This window comes from Lepisma saccharinum, chromosome 24, assembly GCF_977018435.1.
Source record: "Lepisma saccharinum chromosome 24, izLepSacc3.1, whole genome shotgun sequence".
NCBI classification, from domain to species: Eukaryota; Metazoa; Arthropoda; class Insecta; order Zygentoma; family Lepismatidae; genus Lepisma; species Lepisma saccharinum.
In genome coordinates, this window is record NC_139252.1 from 21,765,637 (window position 1) to 21,788,146 (window position 22,510).

At 37.9% G+C, this 22,510-nt stretch overlaps 1 protein-coding gene across 1 annotated transcript in view; it reads left to right on the plus strand.

Moving 5' to 3' along the window:
* Window positions 1-1,404: 1,404 nt before the first annotated feature.
* LOC145978136 (uncharacterized) overlaps window positions 1,405-22,510 on the plus strand; it is an 87,705-nt gene continuing 66,599 nt past the window's right edge. Inside the window, exons 1-3 of the mRNA XM_083110577.1 lie at window positions 1,405-1,559; window positions 3,709-3,823; window positions 11,594-11,752. Coding sequence (XP_082966703.1) covers window positions 1,405-1,559; window positions 3,709-3,823; window positions 11,594-11,752 — 429 coding nt within the window. The remainder of the gene's footprint in view (window positions 1,560-3,708; window positions 3,824-11,593; window positions 11,753-22,510) is intronic.

Genomic DNA, 22,510 nt, shown 5'->3' on the forward strand with positions numbered 1-22,510 from the left:
ATTATTATGATATTGATATATATATATATATATATATATATGTATATATGTATATATATATATATATATATATATATATGTGTGTGTGTGTGTGTGTGTGTGTGTGTGTGTTTATATATAATCATAGTTCATGTTAAAAAGTAGAGTGTAAAATCCTGGTGGATGGGGGATTTTCAACCCACCAACAATTTTGTCCTACGAAAATTCAGTTGGTATAGGAAATGGTTTGCTACTTTATAAATACCTTATACGTATAAGTATGTGTGTATTATTTTATACATATGTGTATATACACACAAACATACACATCAGGTATTCATAAACTAACAAACCAGTTCATTTGCCAACTGGATTTTTGCAGGACAAAATTGTTTGTGGGGGGAAATCCCCCCTGTCCCCAGGATTTCACGCTTTTTAATATTTTTAATAATAATTCCAACAAAATAACCTTTACTGCCAACAAGTTCATTTGGTTGATGGTACCAAGCATCTTGTTCAGAGAACTGGACCCAATTAGATACAACAAACATATGATTTGGTTGGATGAACAAGATTAAGTCAATCAAATAATTTTGTACTCTGAACCTTCACGTTTTGCTCGCGTATAACAAACAAGGGATTTGGTTGCTGTAACTAGGATTTGTTGCAGCCAACCAGACTTTTTTCTCAGTGCAGGGTACTGTGGTTGCTCGTCTTTTCTGGGTTGCTCCTAACAGAGGAGAATTGTATTATCTCCGCATATTGCTTTCTAGATTCGCATGCCGTAGTTTTAGAGACCTGATTAGACGAGGAGGAGAGTGTTGCTCCATCTTTCAAGAAGCAGCCCGAGCACTGGGTCTTATCAACAACCAGGAGGAATATAGAGACGCAATGGCTGAAGCATCAGTATTTATGACTGCATACACCATGCGCTCTTTCTTCGTTTTACTCTGCAATATTGGTGCTCCAGCTTCAGATTTGTGGGAAGAATTTCAACACTGTCTCTCTGAAGATTTCCTGGAAAGCATTCATAATATTCCCTTCCGTGCATACAATTTGGCGCTCATCGAAATTGAACAGGGTCTGCGCCGCCACGGGACTTGTTTGAGAGATCATGGTCTACCAGACGTTGAAGACAATTCTACTGAGCTCGGAAGGGAGAGATAAATGTACAATTCATCCTCGCTAAGGACCTTTGTAGAATATTGGAAACCTAAATTATCGGAAGAACAACGCTGCGTGTTTAACTATGTGGACCATATTGCAAATCAGAGTAGTTCATCATCAAACTGCAGTCGTTCACTTTTTATCGATGGCCCTGGAGGTTACGGAAAAACGTTATTGCTACACGTTATAGCAGCATATATAAGGTCACAAAATGGGATGGTTCTCTGTGCGGCTAGCTCTGGCATTGCAGCATTGAACATGGAGGGAGGTATCACTGCTCACAGCATGTTTCGAGTACCTTTAGACCTAGGTGATGGAACGGGTTTTTGGGGTCTCGCCAATGGTTCCCAACGTGCAGAGCTTATTCGGGAGTCCACAGTAATAATTTACGATGAGGCTCCCATGACTCATAGGTACGTAGTTGAATTACTGAAAAGATCTATCCGTGATCTGATGCAATAGAAGCGGCTGTTTGGAAACAAAATAATTATTTTTGCAGGAGATTTTCGTCAAATTCCACCTGTTTTACCGAATTCCAGATCAGAAATTGATATTGTATCAGTATCATTACTCTCTTCGTATGTGTGGGATATATTACATACATTTAGGCTGACCACACCACAAATAACTCATGGTTAAGAAGAGTACTCTCAATTTCTGATACAAATTGGGAAAGACAATTTAAGTCATGGTGCCTGCGGTAAGGACATTCCTATGTATAACATTTAAGTGGAAACCTGTTTGGAAAATCTAATTGACTTTGTTTCCCCCCTGAAGTATTGGCAAACAAAGATAGTTCAGCCAAGAGAGCTATCCTCTGTACGCATAATTCTAATGTGGATGAGATAAATTCAATACTTATACGTTCACTGAACGGTACCAAAGTGTATATTGTGGCCATAAGTCCTCGGTTGATCAGGGTGCGGCGACCAGGAGACAACCAACACTTCGGCATACCAAGAATAGTGTTTAGGTTTAGTATTGTGATTGGGAGCCCACTACAAATGTACAGGAGACAGTTTCCTCTGCAGTTGTGCTACGCTATGCCCATACACAAAAGTCAACTACATCAACTATATGTAGTAAAACATGCTTTAAAAAATAATGACATCTACATGATTCAGTACAAAGGTTACATAAAGAGTAACAACTTACTACTCAATATAAAAGTAGTTCCATCATGGCCTTTTTAAAATGTTTACACATGTAATACTTTAGTTGTTCATGACAATGGAAACAGACGATGCTAGATAACTTTAAAAAAGAACATGCACGCACACGTACATTAGAGCACGTATCTTTATAAAACAGTAAAAATGACCAAAGAAGTAGATATTGCTTTTTTCATTTTATGTCGCTGTTGAATTCGTATGTATAAAACATCTAACTATCCACTTCGAAACAGATATTATTCACCCATCTTATTATTTTGAAAATAGACATTAATGCTTTGAATATTTGCAAAATTATTAGAGCCCAGCCCACACACAACGTTACGTTTTAAAAATTTCAAGTAAGCGACCGTACTCACTAGTTTTCCTTACTCCATTAATACATGCTGACATTTTGAACGACATTAGGAGCATGGAGGAACCCAAAAGGTCACTGAAGGTCAGGTGGTCTTGAAGAACCCCATCTACAACATGATTGCGCCCACAACGTGGCCGAAGGTCGCTCATGGGAGCGTACAAGACGTGGCCAGAGGCCACGTCGAAAGTACGCGAGTCTAATATCTATGTAATAGAGGGGGGAAAGACTGATATTTTAAAATGTAATGAAGGTTTTATATGTACGTATATTGTAATGGACAAAAGATGCCATAAATGCTGTTAAGTCCAAAATAAGGGAATGAATGAATGCATTCTATCGGCTTCTATAAAGTAAAATAATACTTTAACAAGTTAAATTGTGCTCTTTTAATTCTTGCAACGTAAGTTATACAGGGTGTCCTATGTAACTTGACAAATCGAAATATCGCGAGAAATATGCATCGAACGAAAAAAATGTTCCATATGAAAGTATTATAGTATTGTGGGGGCAAGTCACCTACGCTACAATGAACAAGGTTGTCCCCTGTCCGGGGGGGACAGGGGACAACCTTGAAATGTTAAATGGGTACCCCTATTTCTTGTTGCATATCCGAATTCGACGTCCGAAAATACTACTCAGGGTTAACATTGCTCTTCTGTGTGGTGTTCACGACTGACAGCTGTGCAGCTCTTAATTATCTTGCATAGAGTTTCGGCATTGACGCTGCAGTGTTTCCAATTCAATATCGTTTTTTTTGTTGTTTTTTTTGTAAAAGGTGAGGCCTCAGTGAGGCCTTACTAAAGATTTACACTGTACAATGGTCGTTGCATTGGTAGAGGCGGTCCGGTGCATTGGCCTGCCAGATCGCCAGACCTTACGTCACCGGATTTCTTTTTGTGGGGATATCTGAAAGAACGTGTTCATCAAGATGTGCTAAAAACCCGCGCAAACATGATCGAACGAATAAGAAATGCTTGCGTACACATTGATGAAGATACACGTCTGCGTTGTGTTCAATCATTTGAACAACAGATCAACAAATGCATTGAAGTTCGAGGACATCATTTCGAGCATTTCATGGAATAATTGCATCGAGAACCCAGATGGTGAGAGGCGAGGGGACTCACCAAAAACAAGCACTCCGATGGTGAGAGGCGAACAGATGGCGCCATCTATCTATCACGATGGAACAAAATGTGTTGGACAAAACCTACGTCAAGGAATTAGCACAGCGTTTCTTTCTGTGCTCATTCGGCCTCGAAAGAAATATTTGTTGTCCATTTTGAGTTCTCAAGAAATCAAGTTCTGAGCTGGCGATTTATTTCCTTCATGAATGAACTTAGGTTGTTCATTTTTTTCGTTTCTTTTCTTAGGTCTAAAACAAATATAAAAAGATAACGAGCAAAGAAAATTGTTTCTTTCGACACGTGACAGACATGTGGTAAGTTTGCTATTTTTACAACCATATTATATCCCTCTTGTTTACTTTCAACGATAAGGACGAATGTTGGAGTGACCAGAAAAAATGAACGAACACAATAAGCTCTTAAATATTACACACGCTTCGAAAATAGATGCCGGCCCCAGTGGCAGAGTGGTTATCACATCACGCTACGACGCCAGGCGTCCCGCATTCGAATCCTGGCCTGGGCATGGATTTGTGATTGTACATTCATCAATTTCATCATATCGTCACTCATCCCCATATTTGATTGAGTTTGATTGATTGAGTTTGTGTTTGAAGTCCACTTTATGCACAGTAAGGCTAATTGGGACTGGACCTACAGTTTAAAGTGGGATCCGAACCACTATGTGTCTCCACCGTGTATCGAACCCGGGAACCCTTGATCACAAGGCGACGATGCTACCACTGCGCCATCGGGGAGGCCTCCCCCATATTTGCAACATAGCGAAAAGTGGGACACGAAGCAAAGTAAAATAAAGCAAATCAATAAATCAATCAATCGAACATAGGGTCTCCGGTTTCATAGAGAAGTATGCAAAGCAATCGGCCATGAAGACCCTCAAAATTGAAATAATAAGTGGAACAAAAAACCTGATATTAGAGTATTTTAAGAGTTTAGGGAGATTAACAATTCACCTAAACCTACTACAATTTCACCTGTATTGTGTGATATATGGTTCTGCCCTAATATAATTGAAAGTGCTCTTGCGATAATAGTTCCACATTTCCGTCTTGCAACACACAACATCGACTCGGCACAATATGTGCATTTCCTTGCCCCTTTTCTGTATTTTTTTCTATTTAGGATATATTACGTTGCCTTTTTGCCTCTTGGTTAATCCGTGGCGATGAGAATGATTGACCAATTGATAACATGGATGTGATAGGTCAAACATGCCTTAATCATGGTTCGAACTTAAGACCTCTGTCTTCAAAGCACGTTACAATCTGCAACGTGTGTCTTTTCATCTCCAGTCACCATTAATTTCAAGAGGTAGAAAACGACGTTACTCAAACAAATTGTATAAATAATTTCCATGACCATAAACATTTGTTGCACTTGTTGAGAGAAATCCATACCCTCGTAACGCTATAAGTAAACGTCGACCTAGTTCATGTCCCAGGAACCCTTCCTTGCACAGGATTTACGACTGAACGCTTACTAAAGTAATAGAAATGTGCATCCCCATTTCCATTAATCGTTCACTCTTCGTATATTTTGAGGTCAGCTAATTCGAACATACGACTCTAAGACAGCTACACACTGCCAAAAAACCTGCAGTGTCAACAAAGTAATTACTCTATATTTATATATTTTATTTTTGGTAATGGAATATTTTTTCCTTCAGCTTCTTTTTTATGTTTGATTTGGTTTATTTTACTTACCTTTTCTGCCATTTTGCCTAAACGCGACGATAAGGATGAGCGATGAAATGATGAAATTGATGAAGGGACACTCACAATGAAAACAGAATAAACACAATGCCAAGGCGGTGTTTAAACAAGCTGTGTTAACCACTCTACCACGGAGGCCGGAATCCTTTTTAGTTAGGAGAAATCGTTCCTTGACAGCGAACTAAGAACAGTTAATATGCGTCACGTACGAGTTATAATATTTTAAATTTCTAACAATCAATTGGGATTTACTCTTAACCATTTTTTGCCTACATAAAAACTTCCACACAGTTAAGATCGTTTACACTAAGGACAACAGCGTTAAAGTCTATGGTTTAAGGAATGATTAAGCACACTATGATGACGGAAAATAATAATTCACATTACTATAGTGATGCATTACATCGGTGAAACATTAATTTTCGATCAGGAAGAAATATTGAAAAACGCAGGGACACAATGACCAATTGATTTATTTATTTTACTTCGCTTTTCTTCCACTTTTGAGTAATCACATAGATAAGGATGAAAGGTGTGTTAAGATGAAATTTGTGAAAGGAAATACACAAACGTAGGACACAAGCCAAACTCCACAGACCATTATACTGGACTTGTGTCTAGACGCCAGACCCTCATTAGTCTGCAAAATATACTCCATGGTCACAATGACGTAAGCATTCGTAGAATAAATTTGTATATCATTCTCTACCCCTCCCCCCAGGAAACGTGAGCTAAACTAGTACGCATTCTGTGATATGTTCATTACTTCTCAGGAACCACTCGCGGCCTTCAACTAGTTTATCCTGAAAAAACTGCGGGTTAGGATGTTAATATCCAAAGAATACTGTCACATACGCAGAATGCAAAACATTTCTACTTTCTCATTTCTACTACAACCCTGGCGAAAAAAGGCGGCTGGAGAGTGGTGCTCATCATATCACCTCCAAAATGGCCGAACTCGAGAATATGCGGTGCCCTACTACCACATCCCCTAAATGTGCCTTCGTGGCACGTTGCTGTACGCACGAGGAACTTACCTAATCTTTATTACTACTAACTACTCATACCAGGAACTTTGTTATTTTTTATAATTTTGTATTTGCCCATTGTTAACCTGGTTCATTCCCAGCCATAACAGCAATTCGTCGATGCAATAAAAATACGTCAAACTTAAAAAGAAACGGGTGTCGGCGTGCGCACGCACACACACATACACAGAGAGGGGGGTAGGGTAGGAACACAAAAATCTTCCACAAACTGCCCAGATCATGTCTAACAAGACTCCAACAGAAAGCTTTCCGGAAACAAGTATACGTGCGCATAAGGTAGTGATGGCCTTGTCTGCAACTGCCTTCCCCCACTTTCTTATCCAATACAGGAGTAATGAAGTGTTTCCAACTACCTTCCAATCTAACTAAGAGGAGGGAGACCTTTTTTCAAAGTTCGCCAGTGTACATGCGGTTTAATTCCTCCCGTCCTACTATTGCATTATGTGCTGGAGAATTGTCATGTTGGAACCACATGTGCTGTCGCAGTGCAAGGTTTACGTTGTCAAGAAATGTCGGTAATTCCTCATGTAACAACGTTCGATATTTGTGCCCAAAGTACCGTCAATAACATAGGAACCAATCAGTTTGTCGCCTATGATTCCACACCACACGTTAACCGACCAAGGACGTTGACGTTCAACTTCACGCAACCAATCTGGGTTTTCCACTCTCCAATAATGCATATTGTGACGATTAACCTGACAGTGGTTTGTGAATGTTGACTCGTCGGAGAAATGTACTCTACGAAAGAACTGCTGGTCGACTAGTATTTGTTCGCGTGCCCATTCACAAAACACCACTCGATTCTGAAAATCGTCGCCATGAAGTTCCTGATGCATGGACACGGAAAGGGATGAAATTTGTGACGTTTCAATATTCTCCAAACACTATTGCGAGAAATTCCTGACTGCGATGATATTACTCTCCTACTCGCCTGGGATTATGAGCCACTGCGGCTAGGACTGCAATTTGATTATGCTCTCCAGTGGCAGTTGCTCTACGAACACTTTTTGTAGGTTGTACACTTTCTTCAGCACGAAACTGTTTCGCAACTCGAACAAACGAAGAACGCGATCGTAGCCTGTCAGGAAAACGTTCCGCATAAAGGGTCACAGCATCGTCGATGTTCCTTCTGCATTCACCATAAACAAGGATCATTTCAATTTTTTTCTTCTACCGATAAAGAATCCATGATGTTGAATATCCCACTTAACTGTATCGTTCGACTCCTTGCTGTCACACTGCACTGACCATTACAATCACTGACAACTGAGAGCGCGAGCACAATGCTTCTAGGCCACAATATTCTTCCTCACACACTTGCCAGCCACTGCATTTGCGAGACACAACCAACACGTTGCGCTTACGGCATTTCTCGCGATATTTCGATTTGTCAAGTAACATGGGAAACCCTGTATAATATATATTATGGAAACACAGTTTAGCGCTGAGGACTTGAAATTCAATTTTAAAATATATATTATTTGGAAAGTATAGTTGCAAATTGGATAATTCTGGTAATCACGTTAGAAGATGCATCGCAAGATTCACAAGATTACAACTGCAAGCACTGATAACGCTCTTCCTGTTTATGCACCTGTTATATGATCCTGTTTATGCACCTGTTGTGCGATCCTGTTTATACACCTGTTATGCAATGCTAGCCCACATACATATTTGAATAATGCTATCGCATGACTTTTGGCACGTGTGTGTAAGTTTTCCAGTGGAACTGTATCATTACAATATACCAGAGTTTGGATTTCATTTTTTTAAAAATTCACATGAAATAATGATTTAATTACAAATTCCATTTCTTTCCACGATATTGTTGCAAAATTTCCAGGATATATAGTGTCGCGTGGCGTTTTGCAGACTACGTGAGACACCCAGATTCAAGAAGAGAATCAGCCTGTTTCACTGATTAAATCGCAACCAATACCTTCTAATGCTTGTACTATTTGCTATGCCTTAGTTATTATTAATAATTTCATTATGTAGAAACTTATCCGATAATTACATGCAAGATGTTAAGATATAATTGATAACACGAGTGGGAGAGAAAATGAGAGACCCACTCACACTCACTCAATCACTCTCACTCACTCACTCACTCACTCACTCTCACTCTCTCTCTCTCTCTCTTTCTCTCTCTCTCTCTCTCTCTCTCTCTCCCTCCCCCCTCCCTCCATTTCTGTCTCTGAGGCAGCAATAAAGATTAAGATATTTCAAAAACTTGTAAGTGCTTCCAATATAAAATCTCTTAATCTTCAAATAATCACTGCACAGCTTTGTATGAACAGGCTGATGTGACTCTGTGTACTCCTATATTTCATATTGCCTTGCTTACGGTGGATCAAAGATATGAATTCTGCCAGTTAAGAATCCTAGCAACACAATGTGCATTGTTGAGAAGAAGCATTTCTAATTGTAAGATTAATAAATGAGTGGGGGAGGCGGTGCTGGGTTGTTACGCATCTGGAAAACCCGGAAAAGGGGTAAATGTCAGGGAATTTGGCTTGTCAGAAAAATGTTCGAGAATTTTGTAGAACATCTGAAATTTACATGCATTTTGGAGTCTACAAGAGAAAAAATCGCAAAACAAACAAGTCTGAATTCGAATCTTGTGATTCCACTCCGCAAAAGGATTCAGTTCAAAAACTTGTTCCTGTCGTCCTTATGATTCTCAGTTTGGTACAAAATTGTAGTTTCTTTGAATTTCATTTCTACATAGATTTGTAGCTAATATATTTAATTTTCACTTTCTTGTTCTAAGTTTTAGAAAGATATCAAAGTAAGAGCTGTAGTCCAACTATACTGATCATAATTATCGGAAAAGTTAGTAAAGAAGAGAAACTTGTGAGGATGGAAACATTGCACTCGGTAGTTGTCCACCTGGAGGAAATCACTGTCAAGTCTGAACGCAGAGACCTATAATAACAAATAGTTTAGGTGAAATATATTTAGCAGTACCTTGTAAAATACTGTATACAACGCAAAACTTCGTATTTTTCAGCATATGCAGCGAAAATGTAAGAAAGTGGTAATTTGTGCAATTGTAGTCATGTTTCAAGTCACTGGCTTCCCATTTGTCTTGTAGAGTAGTTGGTAAAATGCACAAGTTCTAAGCTTGTTATAGCCTCCCCAATGGTCCAGCGGTAGGTAGCATTGTCGCCTTGTAGTCAAGAGGTCCCAGGTTTGATACCCGGTGGAGGCACCTAGTGCTTCGGATCCCACTTTAAAACTGTAGGTCCAAATCCCAGTTTAAAACTGTAGGTCCAGTCCCTATAGCCTTACTGTGCATAAAGTGGACTTACAACACCAAATCAATCAAGGAATTAACCTTGATTTTTTCAATGAATGAGACGACGTAAGTTTAAATCATAGCCTGTCCACTTTTTTTAATTACACTGAGAGTTGTTGGTTATAAAATAATTTTGATTCAAAATTTGTTTTTAATACAGGGTGCACATAAAGTCTGGTAACACTTTCAAGAATTTATTGTAAAGAAACTATTAACATTTATAAGTGACACAATACATTAGATGAACGAGTAAAGTCATAAGTTTTTTATATATATATATTGCAGTTGTTTCCTGCAATTCCATTTCCGCCGCTGGATGGTGGCATATTCAAGGTGGCACTTTCTGGAACTGAAAAAAACTGCATGCTACATTTTGATAAAACAAATAATGCTACAGAAATGTTTAACAGAGATATAGGAGAAAATACAGGAAAGAAGCACCAAGCAGGAAGGCCATCTATGGCATCGGAAATTTCTTACAACCGGGTGCTTGTGTGAAAGGAAATAAGTGGTCGGCCAGGCATGAGTGAAGGTGACTTTGAACGAGTGAGAAAATATACACCTAGAGCTTCATGTGAGCAGAGTATGTCACAAATGGCTGTGTGGAGTATTTTGCATAAAACAAATGTGTATGCAACTCTACTGACTGCAGTTAGTCCAAAAGTTATATCCCCAAGACATAGAAAAGCATTAACAGTTTAGCTGTGAATTGCAGCAGCGAGATGATGAATTCATAGATTTGTTAATTTTCAGTGACAAAGCAACATTAGATTGCCTTCCTGCTTGGTGGTTCTTTCCTGTGTTTGCTCCTAAATTTCCATTCACCATCTGCAGCACTCTTTGTTTTATCAAAATGTAGCAAACAAAATTTTTAACTCCAGAAAGCACCATATTGAATTTTCCATCATCTAGCAGTGAGAAACGGAACTACAGAGAGAGAAAAAATAAAACATTATGACTACTCGTTCAACTAATGTGCTCTGTCACTTAGTAATGCTAATAGTTTCTTTACAATGAATTTTTGAAAGTGTTACTGGACTGTATGTACACCCTGTAATTAATTCGATGTAGAATTCGAATTATGTTTTAATCTGCTTTTCTCCAGGTGGACTGCTACTGAGTGCTCTCTTTCCAACCTCAAAAAAGTTTATTTGGTTCGAAATTTAAAACACAGTATTGAAAATATTAACTAATATTATCTCATATTTACATTTTGCATTTTGTTCACTGTTAATATGTTAGATGAATGCGAGAGAAGTCGCTTGGCTGGTCGTGGCTTTCAAAGGACTGTTGCAACATGCAGTTGTTACTTTAGATAACGATATTATACTGATCCAGAAGTTCAGTAATGTCCGTAATTAATATACACATACATAATCACATGAGTGCAATGCATTTTTCTTCACAAAAGAAAACGTCCCATTTGAGCATTTACTTTACAAAAACATGGTATATGAATTATAGATTTATATTCATAAATATAATTTGAAAAAAGAGAGGCAGAATATTGCACTAACCAATAGATTATTCATAGAAATATTGAATCGATAAACTCAGCAATGTTATCAATAAACCGGTATGCCTGTAGTGACGTGATTAATCTGTTCCACCGCCAACGAATAGTGCAAGAATTCAAAATAAATACATAATGCATACACATACACACTCTTCCGTTTATTTTTAGTGTTTTTCTTTCTCTTGTAGATTGTGAAGAAAATTCCATCGCTGACAACAGCACTGCAGAATGAAAATTCAGACTCTAGTGATCATTGCCTTCAGATAATAGTCAAAGTGACTTACTCTCTCATGAGAATGCTTCCTGGTTATCCAGACTTGTACGACCCAGTGTTGGATGCAATGAAGGTGAGTCACCCTGATAGATGTAGGGAAGGTAGCCTCTCTGATTGAGAGATTAATAGTGTGTCAAAAAAGTCATGTCACCTGAACTTTCATTTGTCACTTCATGATTTTAATTGGACTTTCATGATACTGAAGGACCATCCTTTGGAGTATTTTGAATGAATATTAAAGACCCTTGAATTACAGCTAAAGAAATTAACAAGGCAGGTGCACAGAGAAGGATAATATACGATGGTTATCCAGAAAGTAAGTTCTGATGCTCTGTTAAGAATATATCTGAACCATTTATATTGGCCATATCTACTCCGACTCAACTCTTACAACTAAGTTGGCTGATAGGTGGTGAAACTTCTCTGTGTTGCGATGGCCGAAGAGTTGAGAAGTAGCAAATCCGTCTGCTATAGATGGCTGAAACAAGTAAATATCGCACCGCGCAGAAATTCTGGTACTTCTTCCAACAGATATGAAGGGACTACAAACAAGAGACCCTTCGGCCAGAAACTTTATTGTTCGCATACCTTCCCCTCCGCCACGGTGAAGTCTGCTCCACCTCCATCCCTCCACTTCCACGGAGCACCATGCACACTTACGTTTTGCAGTGCAGCCATTCTGAAACAACAAAGTTGAAGAAAAGTAGCGTAGGGAAAGTGAGTTGGGAGAGTTTAGCTGTAAGTGCATCCACTGTGGTAGCATCCCAACTGTTGTACAACTGTTGTGCCGAGTACATACGGCTATTGTCATTTCATGCACATTGCTATTGAACATAGTTATCACCTGTCGTAGCATGGTGCCAGTTTCTGTATCCCTTCATTGTAGAATGATAAGGTTCGTTACTCAAACCATGTGTTAACAGTTTCTTTGACCTTGTTATCATTATGGATCTGCTGCCTAGCATGGAGATTTATTAGATATAATTTTGTGAAGAAGTAACTGTAAAGTTTGTGAAAAATATGCGAAAGTGTCATAGTGAATTTTCTGTTCTCTCTAATCTGAACTGCATGCGCCACAGATGGTTGGCAGATCATCCTCCATACTGCATCGCAAATGTGATACTCTGGAACCTTCATAATTCGAACCTCAACATCTCGAATTCCTTGATAAGTCGAATTTCTTGTAATCCCCTTGAATTGTCCATAACACTCAATATTAATTTTAGTAGTGTAATTGGCTATAGGATGAGCACAAAAATTGTACAAAAGAAGAGGTCATTTGATTAAACAGCCCGATTTGCCTACACTTAAAACTATGCCAAGATGCTCTTATTCCCTATTTCTTCAAGTGTGATATGCTCTTAATTTTAAGAATTCTGAATTCTAGTATAGAAAAGAAGAACCCTCAATAGACAGATTTGCCCACACTTAAAACTATGGCAAGATGCTCTTATTCCCCAATTCCTCAACTGTGATATGCTCTTAATCCCCAAGAATTTTGAATCCTAGTGTAGAAAAGAAGAACCCTAACAGCCCGATTTGCCCACACTTAAAACTATGTTAAAAGGGGGCATATAGCCCAATCGGCCATGTGTGTACATATTTAAATCTAAAGAATTTTGAATCCTAGTGTACAAAAGATGAGCCACCTCAGATTGATTCGGCCATGTGTGCAAAGGCTGAACCTCTCAGTTTTGTTGTCTTTAAACTTGTCAAAAATATGCTCTTCTTGATATTGTTTTTGTTACACTTAAAACTAAGCCAAAAATGTTCATAAGAGCTTTTGCTTACACAGTAATATATGCTTAAATACTTGTTGCTGTTATGTTAATATGTTACCTGGAATATGCTCAATATTTCAATTGGGCACCAGGTTCAACTTTCTAGAATTGCAAGGTGACTCTCTCATTTCTTACATCATAAACATATGATTTTTCACCTATAAGAATAACACTACATATGGTGTCATCAGGGAGTGTATCGTGGAATTCACAGATAATTTTAATGTTTGTCCTGTCATTAACCACAACTTGTTTCCTTTTTGAAGTGTTGATGACAAACATGGGTCTCTGTGCTTTGAATTCATCTGGTGTGTAATACATGTCAGTATTGCCAGTAGTGACCCTTTTGTATGCTGTAAATGCTTCATATAATTTGAGGAAATCATCCTTGGACATGTCTAAATTATAATTTTCTCTAGGGAACACCTCATTTCTGCCATTTTAAAGATATATGTTCTTGATGTTGCAGCTATCAAATTTACTTGAATTTTTTTCCTGATTATTGTGTCTTCCAGTCTGAAACAGTACCACCACAAAATCCGGCATGTCATATTGTATACTGGAGAATGAATTTGTAGCATCAAACTCATAATAAGTACCAGTGGCGGGCTTCTGTACACATTGATATGTATAAAATTGTAAAGGTACCTGTGGATTTTTTAGGATATCTGCTTTGTATTTAAGAGCATAACTGGCTTCATATTCAACAACCGGGATTCTTAGCTCCATAGTCTGAATAATGCATTTGCCTTCATCAGGTAGGGTATTAGGCAGAGCTGCCCCGGTAGAGTTTATTGCACTGTACCTCATCAAAGCATTATTATCATTGGCAGCTCTTCTAAATGTGATTCTTAAACCACCCTTCCACATAATATCTTTGTAATCTGAGTAGAATCCTGGCAACAGGCGCATCGGGAACAGCACTGTGTGGTTTTTAGATAATATCTTATCACCAGCCTCAAATCCACCTATTTTGTAGTAAGAAGCCTCGGTTTTGGATAATTTTAGTGTGGCCAAAGCTGTGGAGGTAATGCCGGGATAATCTACTCTGTTTATAACAACACCATGTTTTCTGATCTCAATTTCAGAGAACAGATGCGGCACAAAATTATCCACCAATCTTATATTTGAATTTGCCGGATAATCTGTACCATCGAGCTTTACAACATCAAATTTGATGTATAGATCTGCTCTGTGGGGGTGTATAAAGCCATCCCCTACATCAAGATCAACCTCAATCTCTGTGTTGGGTTGATTTAAATTTGCAAATGTCCTCCTGTTTGGGGGGAATGATTGTAGCTCATAACTCTCAATATTTTCCACTTTTTTTTGTATGTATTTTTATTTAAATATTAATCTCTATGATTGCAGTTGTTGTGGCTCCAGCAAAATCAACTAATTCTTCTTTTTCATTAGTGACCATCAATTCAATGTTATCTATTCTATTATGGCACACAGGAAAATATAATATTGGGGATGGAGTGTAGATGATTGGCTCCATAAATTCAGAATTAGGTTTAAATGTTGCAATGATGCCAGTTTGTTTGTGAGTGCCTATGCCATTTGATTTGGTGATCATACCCTCGGCCACATTACAGTGAATATTTAGAGTCTCTATGGCTAAGAATTTAGGTATATTAATAGCAGTGTGTTTGATGGCCGCTTCAAGTTTTGTGTTGTTCTCAAAGCCTAACAGCTCTCCTATAGTACCCAGATCCACTGTTTCTGTAGCAGATACAATCTCTACTCTGTGAGTGACAGAATTTTGAGTTTATACTGTACCTCTGGGTAATTGAGCATTTAGAGTAGATAGATTAGGTATATTGCCCTGGAGTGATGACAATTTGTTGATCCCCTACTGCAATTGTGTTGTTGTGGTGTGTAATATTAGGGATTAAGTACATGCCATAAAATGCTCTGAGAGCTATTGTTTTGGGATATACTATATCATCATGTAATTTGAGTTTCAATATTGAATTTTGGCTGGTGAGATGGAATACCCCCATGATGTTTTAAATACCACAGGGCTTTTTGAAAATTTTCAATTGATGGTTTATTTATTTGAGACATATATCTAAGAACAGATAAACACAGATGTCCGCAATTAACATCTTTGAAGTTTTGAACACGGGCATTATTGTAATAAAGATTAGCTGAATTTAGATATTTTATTAAATTTTCAGGTGGAACACCTCCAAATGAATCAAACACAAATGCCTCATTTTTTAAATATTTAAGATAACAGATCCAGTGAGTGCCCTGATTTTTGTACTTATCCAAATTAACAATGCCACACTCTTTGTTGAGTGGTTGTTCTGGTAAAGAATCAGACATGTACACACCTCTAAAATGTTTGATGCCCAGTGGCTTGATTAAAGCTTCAATATCTTGGTTTGTAAGCGGCTCTTGTTTTTTTTAAACTTATTCATGGCTCTCTTAACACCTTTGCCTTGTTTCTCCATGGCCAGGTTATGGCGCCTCTGCTCATCTAATTCTGCCTTATTTTTCTTGGCATCTATTACTGTTTTTGCTATGGCAGCTGATCCCCCAGCCAAGCTCCCAACAGCACCGAGAGCAGCTAAGATGGCCGGGATAGTAAATATGAAACCCCCACATGTGATTTTTTTCTTGATTGCTGTAATTTTTTTAATTGGGGGGTGCTAAGCAACAATTTCATACCATGTCCCTTGGCAATACAAGAGCTTTTTTTCTTGCGCTGCTTTTTGGTTAAAAGGCTATCAATAGTTTTAAGAGATTTAAGACCTGCATAAGGTACTTAATACATAACACCCTTGGCCTTCATTGTAGGTTTATTATATACATATTCACAACCCCCACCCCAGTTTTTGTTTGGTGTTCATAGCTATGGTGGTTCCCAATGCTGCTATTCTTTCACTTAAAGAAGCATCTTTGCTTACAAATCTACCAAATGCAGCCTCTTCTAATTTCTTGTCTGCAACATGTCTCTTGTCAAGATCAGAATGTGTGTTGTATGCTATGTCATGGTCTCTGCAAGCAGCATCTAGGGGATTAACACCAGGGTCCCCTCTGTTTAATCTATGGTCCAATTTTGTGCCTGGACCACAATACTGATAGCCTGGAATGTGTAGTTCAAATGGCAGCTTGTTTATAATGTCATTAACCAACCCCCGACCCTCAGAAATATTCCAAAATTTGGGGGGTAGAGTATTAATAATTTTTATGAGATATCCAATCCCCTTAGTGTCATTCACTATAAAATTAGACAATTTGGTGCTTATCATGTCCATAATTCCAACCTTTTCATTGTAAAAATTGTGGTTGCCAGCATTTTCCTCCCCAGCTAACACCAATAACCTATCTACAAGTTTCCTGACATCATCAACCCAGACAAATTCTTTAGGCAGGGTGTTGTATTGTTTGATTCCACTACCTGTCTTGATTTGTGACCATATGGGCTTGATTAAATTGTTGTATTTTGCTCCACTGCTAGACTTGACTCTTTTTTGTGTGGGATCATTGTTCTGGTATAGAGCATCTGATTTTATTAATATTTCTTTGTAATAATCATAATCTTGATCTGTATAGCTGCCTGGTCTCTTCCTAGTCATCAGTTCCCACAATCCAGGTGTGCCGGGATATTTAACAAAACCACCTCTTTCTCCAAGATGAGATTCTGAATATACAATCAGATCATCTCCCATAAATGTTACTCTGAAATTGCCAATTCTATGTATGATGCTACCATCACGCTCTGTGTCAGTGTCAGTTTTGCAGTAGGTGCTGGAACCAGGACAGTTATGGGTTTGTCACAATTGATATGACAAGAACACCTAATACTGGCAAATACAGAAATAAAATTAACAATTTTCTAGGCATTGAAACATATATAAATAACCATGAAAAGGCCAATCATTGATGATCTTAAATTAAGAGATTATCTTGTAAAAAGATTTAAGGGATGGAAATCAGAGAACCGAGGAATTTATGAAAAACACAAGCAAACAAAACAGCCTATTATTGATGCTATTAGTGAATTAGGTAAAAATATCAAAACTGTTACAGAGCAAAATCAAAATTTGATCACAGAGCTTGTACCTGTAGCTGCAAGGAACATATTAGATTATCCAATCACCCCACTTTCTAGTATTCATACACCTAGTCCTGTTACTCCTCGAAGAATTGAAGCTACTCAGGATCCTATTGAATTGGGTCTTCTTGCTCAAAAATATTTAAGCACACCTAAAGACAACAAAGATGAGGTTTTTGGCTTATTTGCTGACACAGAGCGTGATGGTAGCATCATACATAGAATTGGCAATTTCAGAGTAACATTTATGGGAGATGATCTGATTGTATATTCAGAATCTCATCTTGGAGAAAGAGGTGGTTTTGTTAAATATCCCGGCACACCTGGATTGTGGGAACTGATGACTAGGAAGAGACCAGGCAGCTATGCAGATCAAGATTATGATTATTACAAAGAAATATTAATAAAATCAGATGCTCTATACCAGAACAATGATCCCACACAAAAAAGAGTCAAGTCTAGCAGTGGAGCAAAATACAACAATTTAATCAAGCCCATATGGTCACAAATCAAGACAGGTAGTGGAATCAAACAATACAACACCCTGCCTAAAGAATTTGTCTGGGTTGATGATGTCAGGAAACTTGTAGATAGGTTATTGGTGATAGCTGGGGAGGAAAATTCTGGCAACCACAATTTTTACAATGAAAAGGTTGGAATTATGGACATGATAAGCACCAAATTGTCTAATTTTATAGTGAATGACACTAAGGGGATTGGATATCTCATAAAAATTATTAATACTCTACCCCCCAAATTTTGGAATATTTCTGAGGGTCGGGGGTTGGTTAATGACATTATAAACAAGCTGCCATTTGAACTACACATTCCAGGCTATCAGTATTGTGGTCCAGGCACAAAATTGGACCATAGATTAAACAGAGGGGACCCTGGTGTTAATCCCCTAGATGCTGCTTGCAGAGACCATGACATAGCATACAACACACATTCTGATCTTGACAAGAGACATGTTGCAGACAAGAAATTAGAAGAGGCTGCATTTGGTAGATTTGTAAGCAAAGATGCTTCTTTAAGTGAAAGAATAGCAGCATTGGGAACCACCATAGCTATGAACACCAAACAAAAACTGGGGTGGGGGTTGTGAATATGTATATAATAAACCTACAATGAAGGCCAAGGGTGTTATGTATCAAGTACCTTATGCAGGTCTTAAATCTCTTAAAACTATTGATAGCCTTTTAACCAAAAAGCAGCGCAAGAAAAAAAGCTCTTGTATTGCCAAGGGACATGGTATGAAATTGTTGCTTAGCACCCCCCAATTAAAAAAATTACAGCAATCAAGAAAAAATCACATGTGGGGGTTTCATATTTACTATCCCGGCCATCTTAGCTGCTCTCGGTGCTGTTGGGAGCTTGGCTGGGGGATCAGCTGCCATAGCAAAAACAGTAATAGATGCCAAGAAAAATAAGGCAGAATTAGATGAGCAGAGGCGCCATAACCTGGCCATGGAGAAACAAGGCAAAGGTGTTAAGAGAGCCATGAATAAGTTTAAAAAAAACAAGAGCCGCTTACAAACCAAGATATTGAAGCTTTAATCAAGCCACTGGGCATCAAACATTTTAGAGGTGTGTACATGTCTGATTCTTTACCAGAACAACCACTCAACAAAGAGTGTGGCATTGTTAATTTGGATAAGTACAAAAATCAGGGCACTCACTGGATCTGTTATCTTAAATATTTAAAAAATGAGGCATTTGTGTTTGATTCATTTGGAGGTGTTCCACCTGAAAATTTAATAAAATATCTAAATTCAGCTAATCTTTATTACAATAATGCCCGTGTTCAAAACTTCAAAGATGTTAATTGCGGACATCTGTGTTTATCTGTTCTTAGATATATGTCTCAAATAAATAAACCATCAATTGAAAATTTTCAAAAAGCCCTGTGGTATTTAAAACATCATGGGGGTATTCCATCTCACCAGCCAAAATTCAATATTGAAACTCAAATTACATGATGATATAGTATATCCCAAAACAATAGCTCTCAGAGCATTTTATGGCATGTACTTAATCCCTAATATTACACACCACAACAACACAATTGCAGTAGGGGATCAACAAATTGTCATCACTCCAGGGCAATATACCTAATCTATCTACTCTAAATGCTCAATTACCCAGAGGTATAGTATAAACTCAAAATTCTGTCACTCACAGAGTAGAGATTGTATCTGCTACAGAAACAGTGGATCTGGGTACTATAGGAGAGCTGTTAGGCTTTGAGAACAACACAAAACTTGAAGCGGCCATCAAACACACTGCTATTAATATACCTAAATTCTTAGCCATAGAGACTCTAAATATTCACTGTAATGTGGCCGAGGGTATGATCACCAAATCAAATGGCATAGGCACTCACAAACAAACTGGCATCATTGCAACATTCAAACCTAACTCTGAATTTATGGAGCCCATCATCTACACTCCTTCCCCAACATTATATTTTCCTGTGTGCCATAATAGAATAGATTACATTGAGTTGATGGTCACTAATGAAAAAGAAGAATTAGTTGATTTTGCTGGAGCCACAACAACTGCTATCGTAGAAATTAATATTTAAATAAAAATACATACAAGAAAAAAAGTGGAAAATATTGAGAGTTATGAGCTACAATCATTCCCTCCAAACAGGAGGACATTTGCAAATTTAAATCAACCCAACACAGAGATTGAGGTTGATCTTGATGTAGGGGATGGCTTTATACACCCCCACAGAGCAGATCTATACATCAAATTTGATGTTGTAAAGCTCGATGGTACAGATTATCCGGCAAATTCAAATATAAGATTGGTGGATAATTTTGTGCCGCATCTGTTCTCTGAAATTGAGATCAGAAAACATGGTGTTGTTATAAACAGAGTAGATTATCCCGGCATTACCTCCACAGCTTTGGCCACACTAAAATTATCCAAAACCGAGGCTTCTTACTACAAAATAGGTGGATTTGAGGCTGGTGATAAGATATTATCTAAAAACCACACAGTGCTGTTCCCGATGCGCCTGTTGCCAGGATTCTACTCAGATTACAAAGATATTATGTGGAAGGGTGGTTTAAGAATCACATTTAGAAGAGCTGCCAATGATAATAATGCTTTGATGAGGTACAGTGCAATAAACTCTACCGGGGCAGCTCTGCCTAATACCCTACCTGATGAAGGCAAATGTATTATTCAGACTATGGAGCTAAGAATCCCGGTTGTTGAATATGAAGCTAGTTATGCTCTTAAATACAAAGCAGATATATTAAAAAATCCACAGGTACCTTTACAATTTTATACATATCAATGTGTACAGAAGCCCGCCACTGGTACTTATTATGAGTTTGATGCTACAAATTCATTCTCCAGTATACAATATGACATGCCGGATTTTGTGGTGGTACTGTTTCAGACTGGAAGACACAATAATCAGGAAAAAAATTCAAGTAAATTTGATAGCTGCAACATCAAGAACATATATCTTAAAAATGGCAGAAATGAGGTGTTCCCTAGAGAAAATTATAATTTAGACATGTCCAAGGATGATTTCCTCAAATTATATGAAGCATTTACAGCATACAAAAGGGTCACTACTGGCAATACTGACATGTATTACACACCAGATGAATTCAAAGCACAGAGACCCATGTTTGTCATCAACACTTCAAAAAGGAAACAAGTTGTGGTTAATGACAGGACAAACATTAAAATTATCTGTGAATTCCACGATACACTCCCTGATGACACCATATGTAGTGTTATTCTTATAGGTGAAAAATCATATGTTTATGATGTAAGAAATGAGAGAGTCACCTTGCAATTCTAGAAAGTTGAACCTGGTGCCCAATTGAAATATTGAGCATATTCCAGGTAACATATTAACATAACAGCAACAAGTATTTAAGCATATATTACTGTGTAAGCAAAAGCTCTTATGAACATTTTTGGCTTAGTTTTAAGTGTAACAAAAACAATATCAAGAAGAGCATATTTTTGACAAGTTTAAAGACAACAAAACTGAGAGGTTCAGCCTTTGCACACATGGCCGAATCAATCTGAGGTGGCTCATCTTTTGTACACTAGGATTCAAAATTTTTTAGATTTAAATATGTACACACATGGCCGATTGGGCTATATGCCCCCTTTTAACATAGTTTTAAGTGTGGGCAAATCGGGCTGTTAGGGTTCTTCTTTTCTACACTAGGATTCAAAATTCTTGGGGATTAAGAGCATATCACAGTTGAGGAATTGGGGAATAAGAGCATCTTGCCATAGTTTTAAGTGTGGGCAAATCTGTCTATTGAGGGTTCTTCTTTTCTATACTAGAATTCAGAATTCTTAAAATTAAGAGCATATCACACTTGAAGAAATATTGAATAAGAGCATCTTGGCATAGTTTTAAGTGTAGGCAAATCAGGCTGTTTAATCAAATGACCTCTTCTTTTGTACAATTTTTGTGCTCATCCTATAGCCAATTACACTACTAATTTTACCTCAACAACTCGAATAAAACCTTGATAAGACGAACTTTTGTACAGTTTATGGGATGCCGCTGGAGCTCAATAACTCTAGACCATGAAAAACTTCTATGAGTCGAAGTTAAATTTTAATCACCTCTATAACTTTAAGTTTAGTCGCACGGACCTCAATAAGTCGAAGTGTAGGATACGTACGTACAATGTCAGGTGATCAACAGGTATGTACAGTCATGGAAAATAGTTCTTGGGCCACGAGACCTACGATATCGTAACATCTTAAAGCCTGTTGTCTATGCAACCCAAATAACAAAATTGTCGCTTGGGTTTGCCTGGCGGACCTGGATTCTCGGGAATGATTGAGTATTGACAGCAGCGTGAGTCATACCCCCAGGCCCAGCCATAACAAACAACAGCTGGGTGCCGTGAGACCACCAGAAAAAGTTTCAGGAATGGGTTTCTTAACAACAGCTATTCGTAAGAAAATGTTCTCTTTACTGATA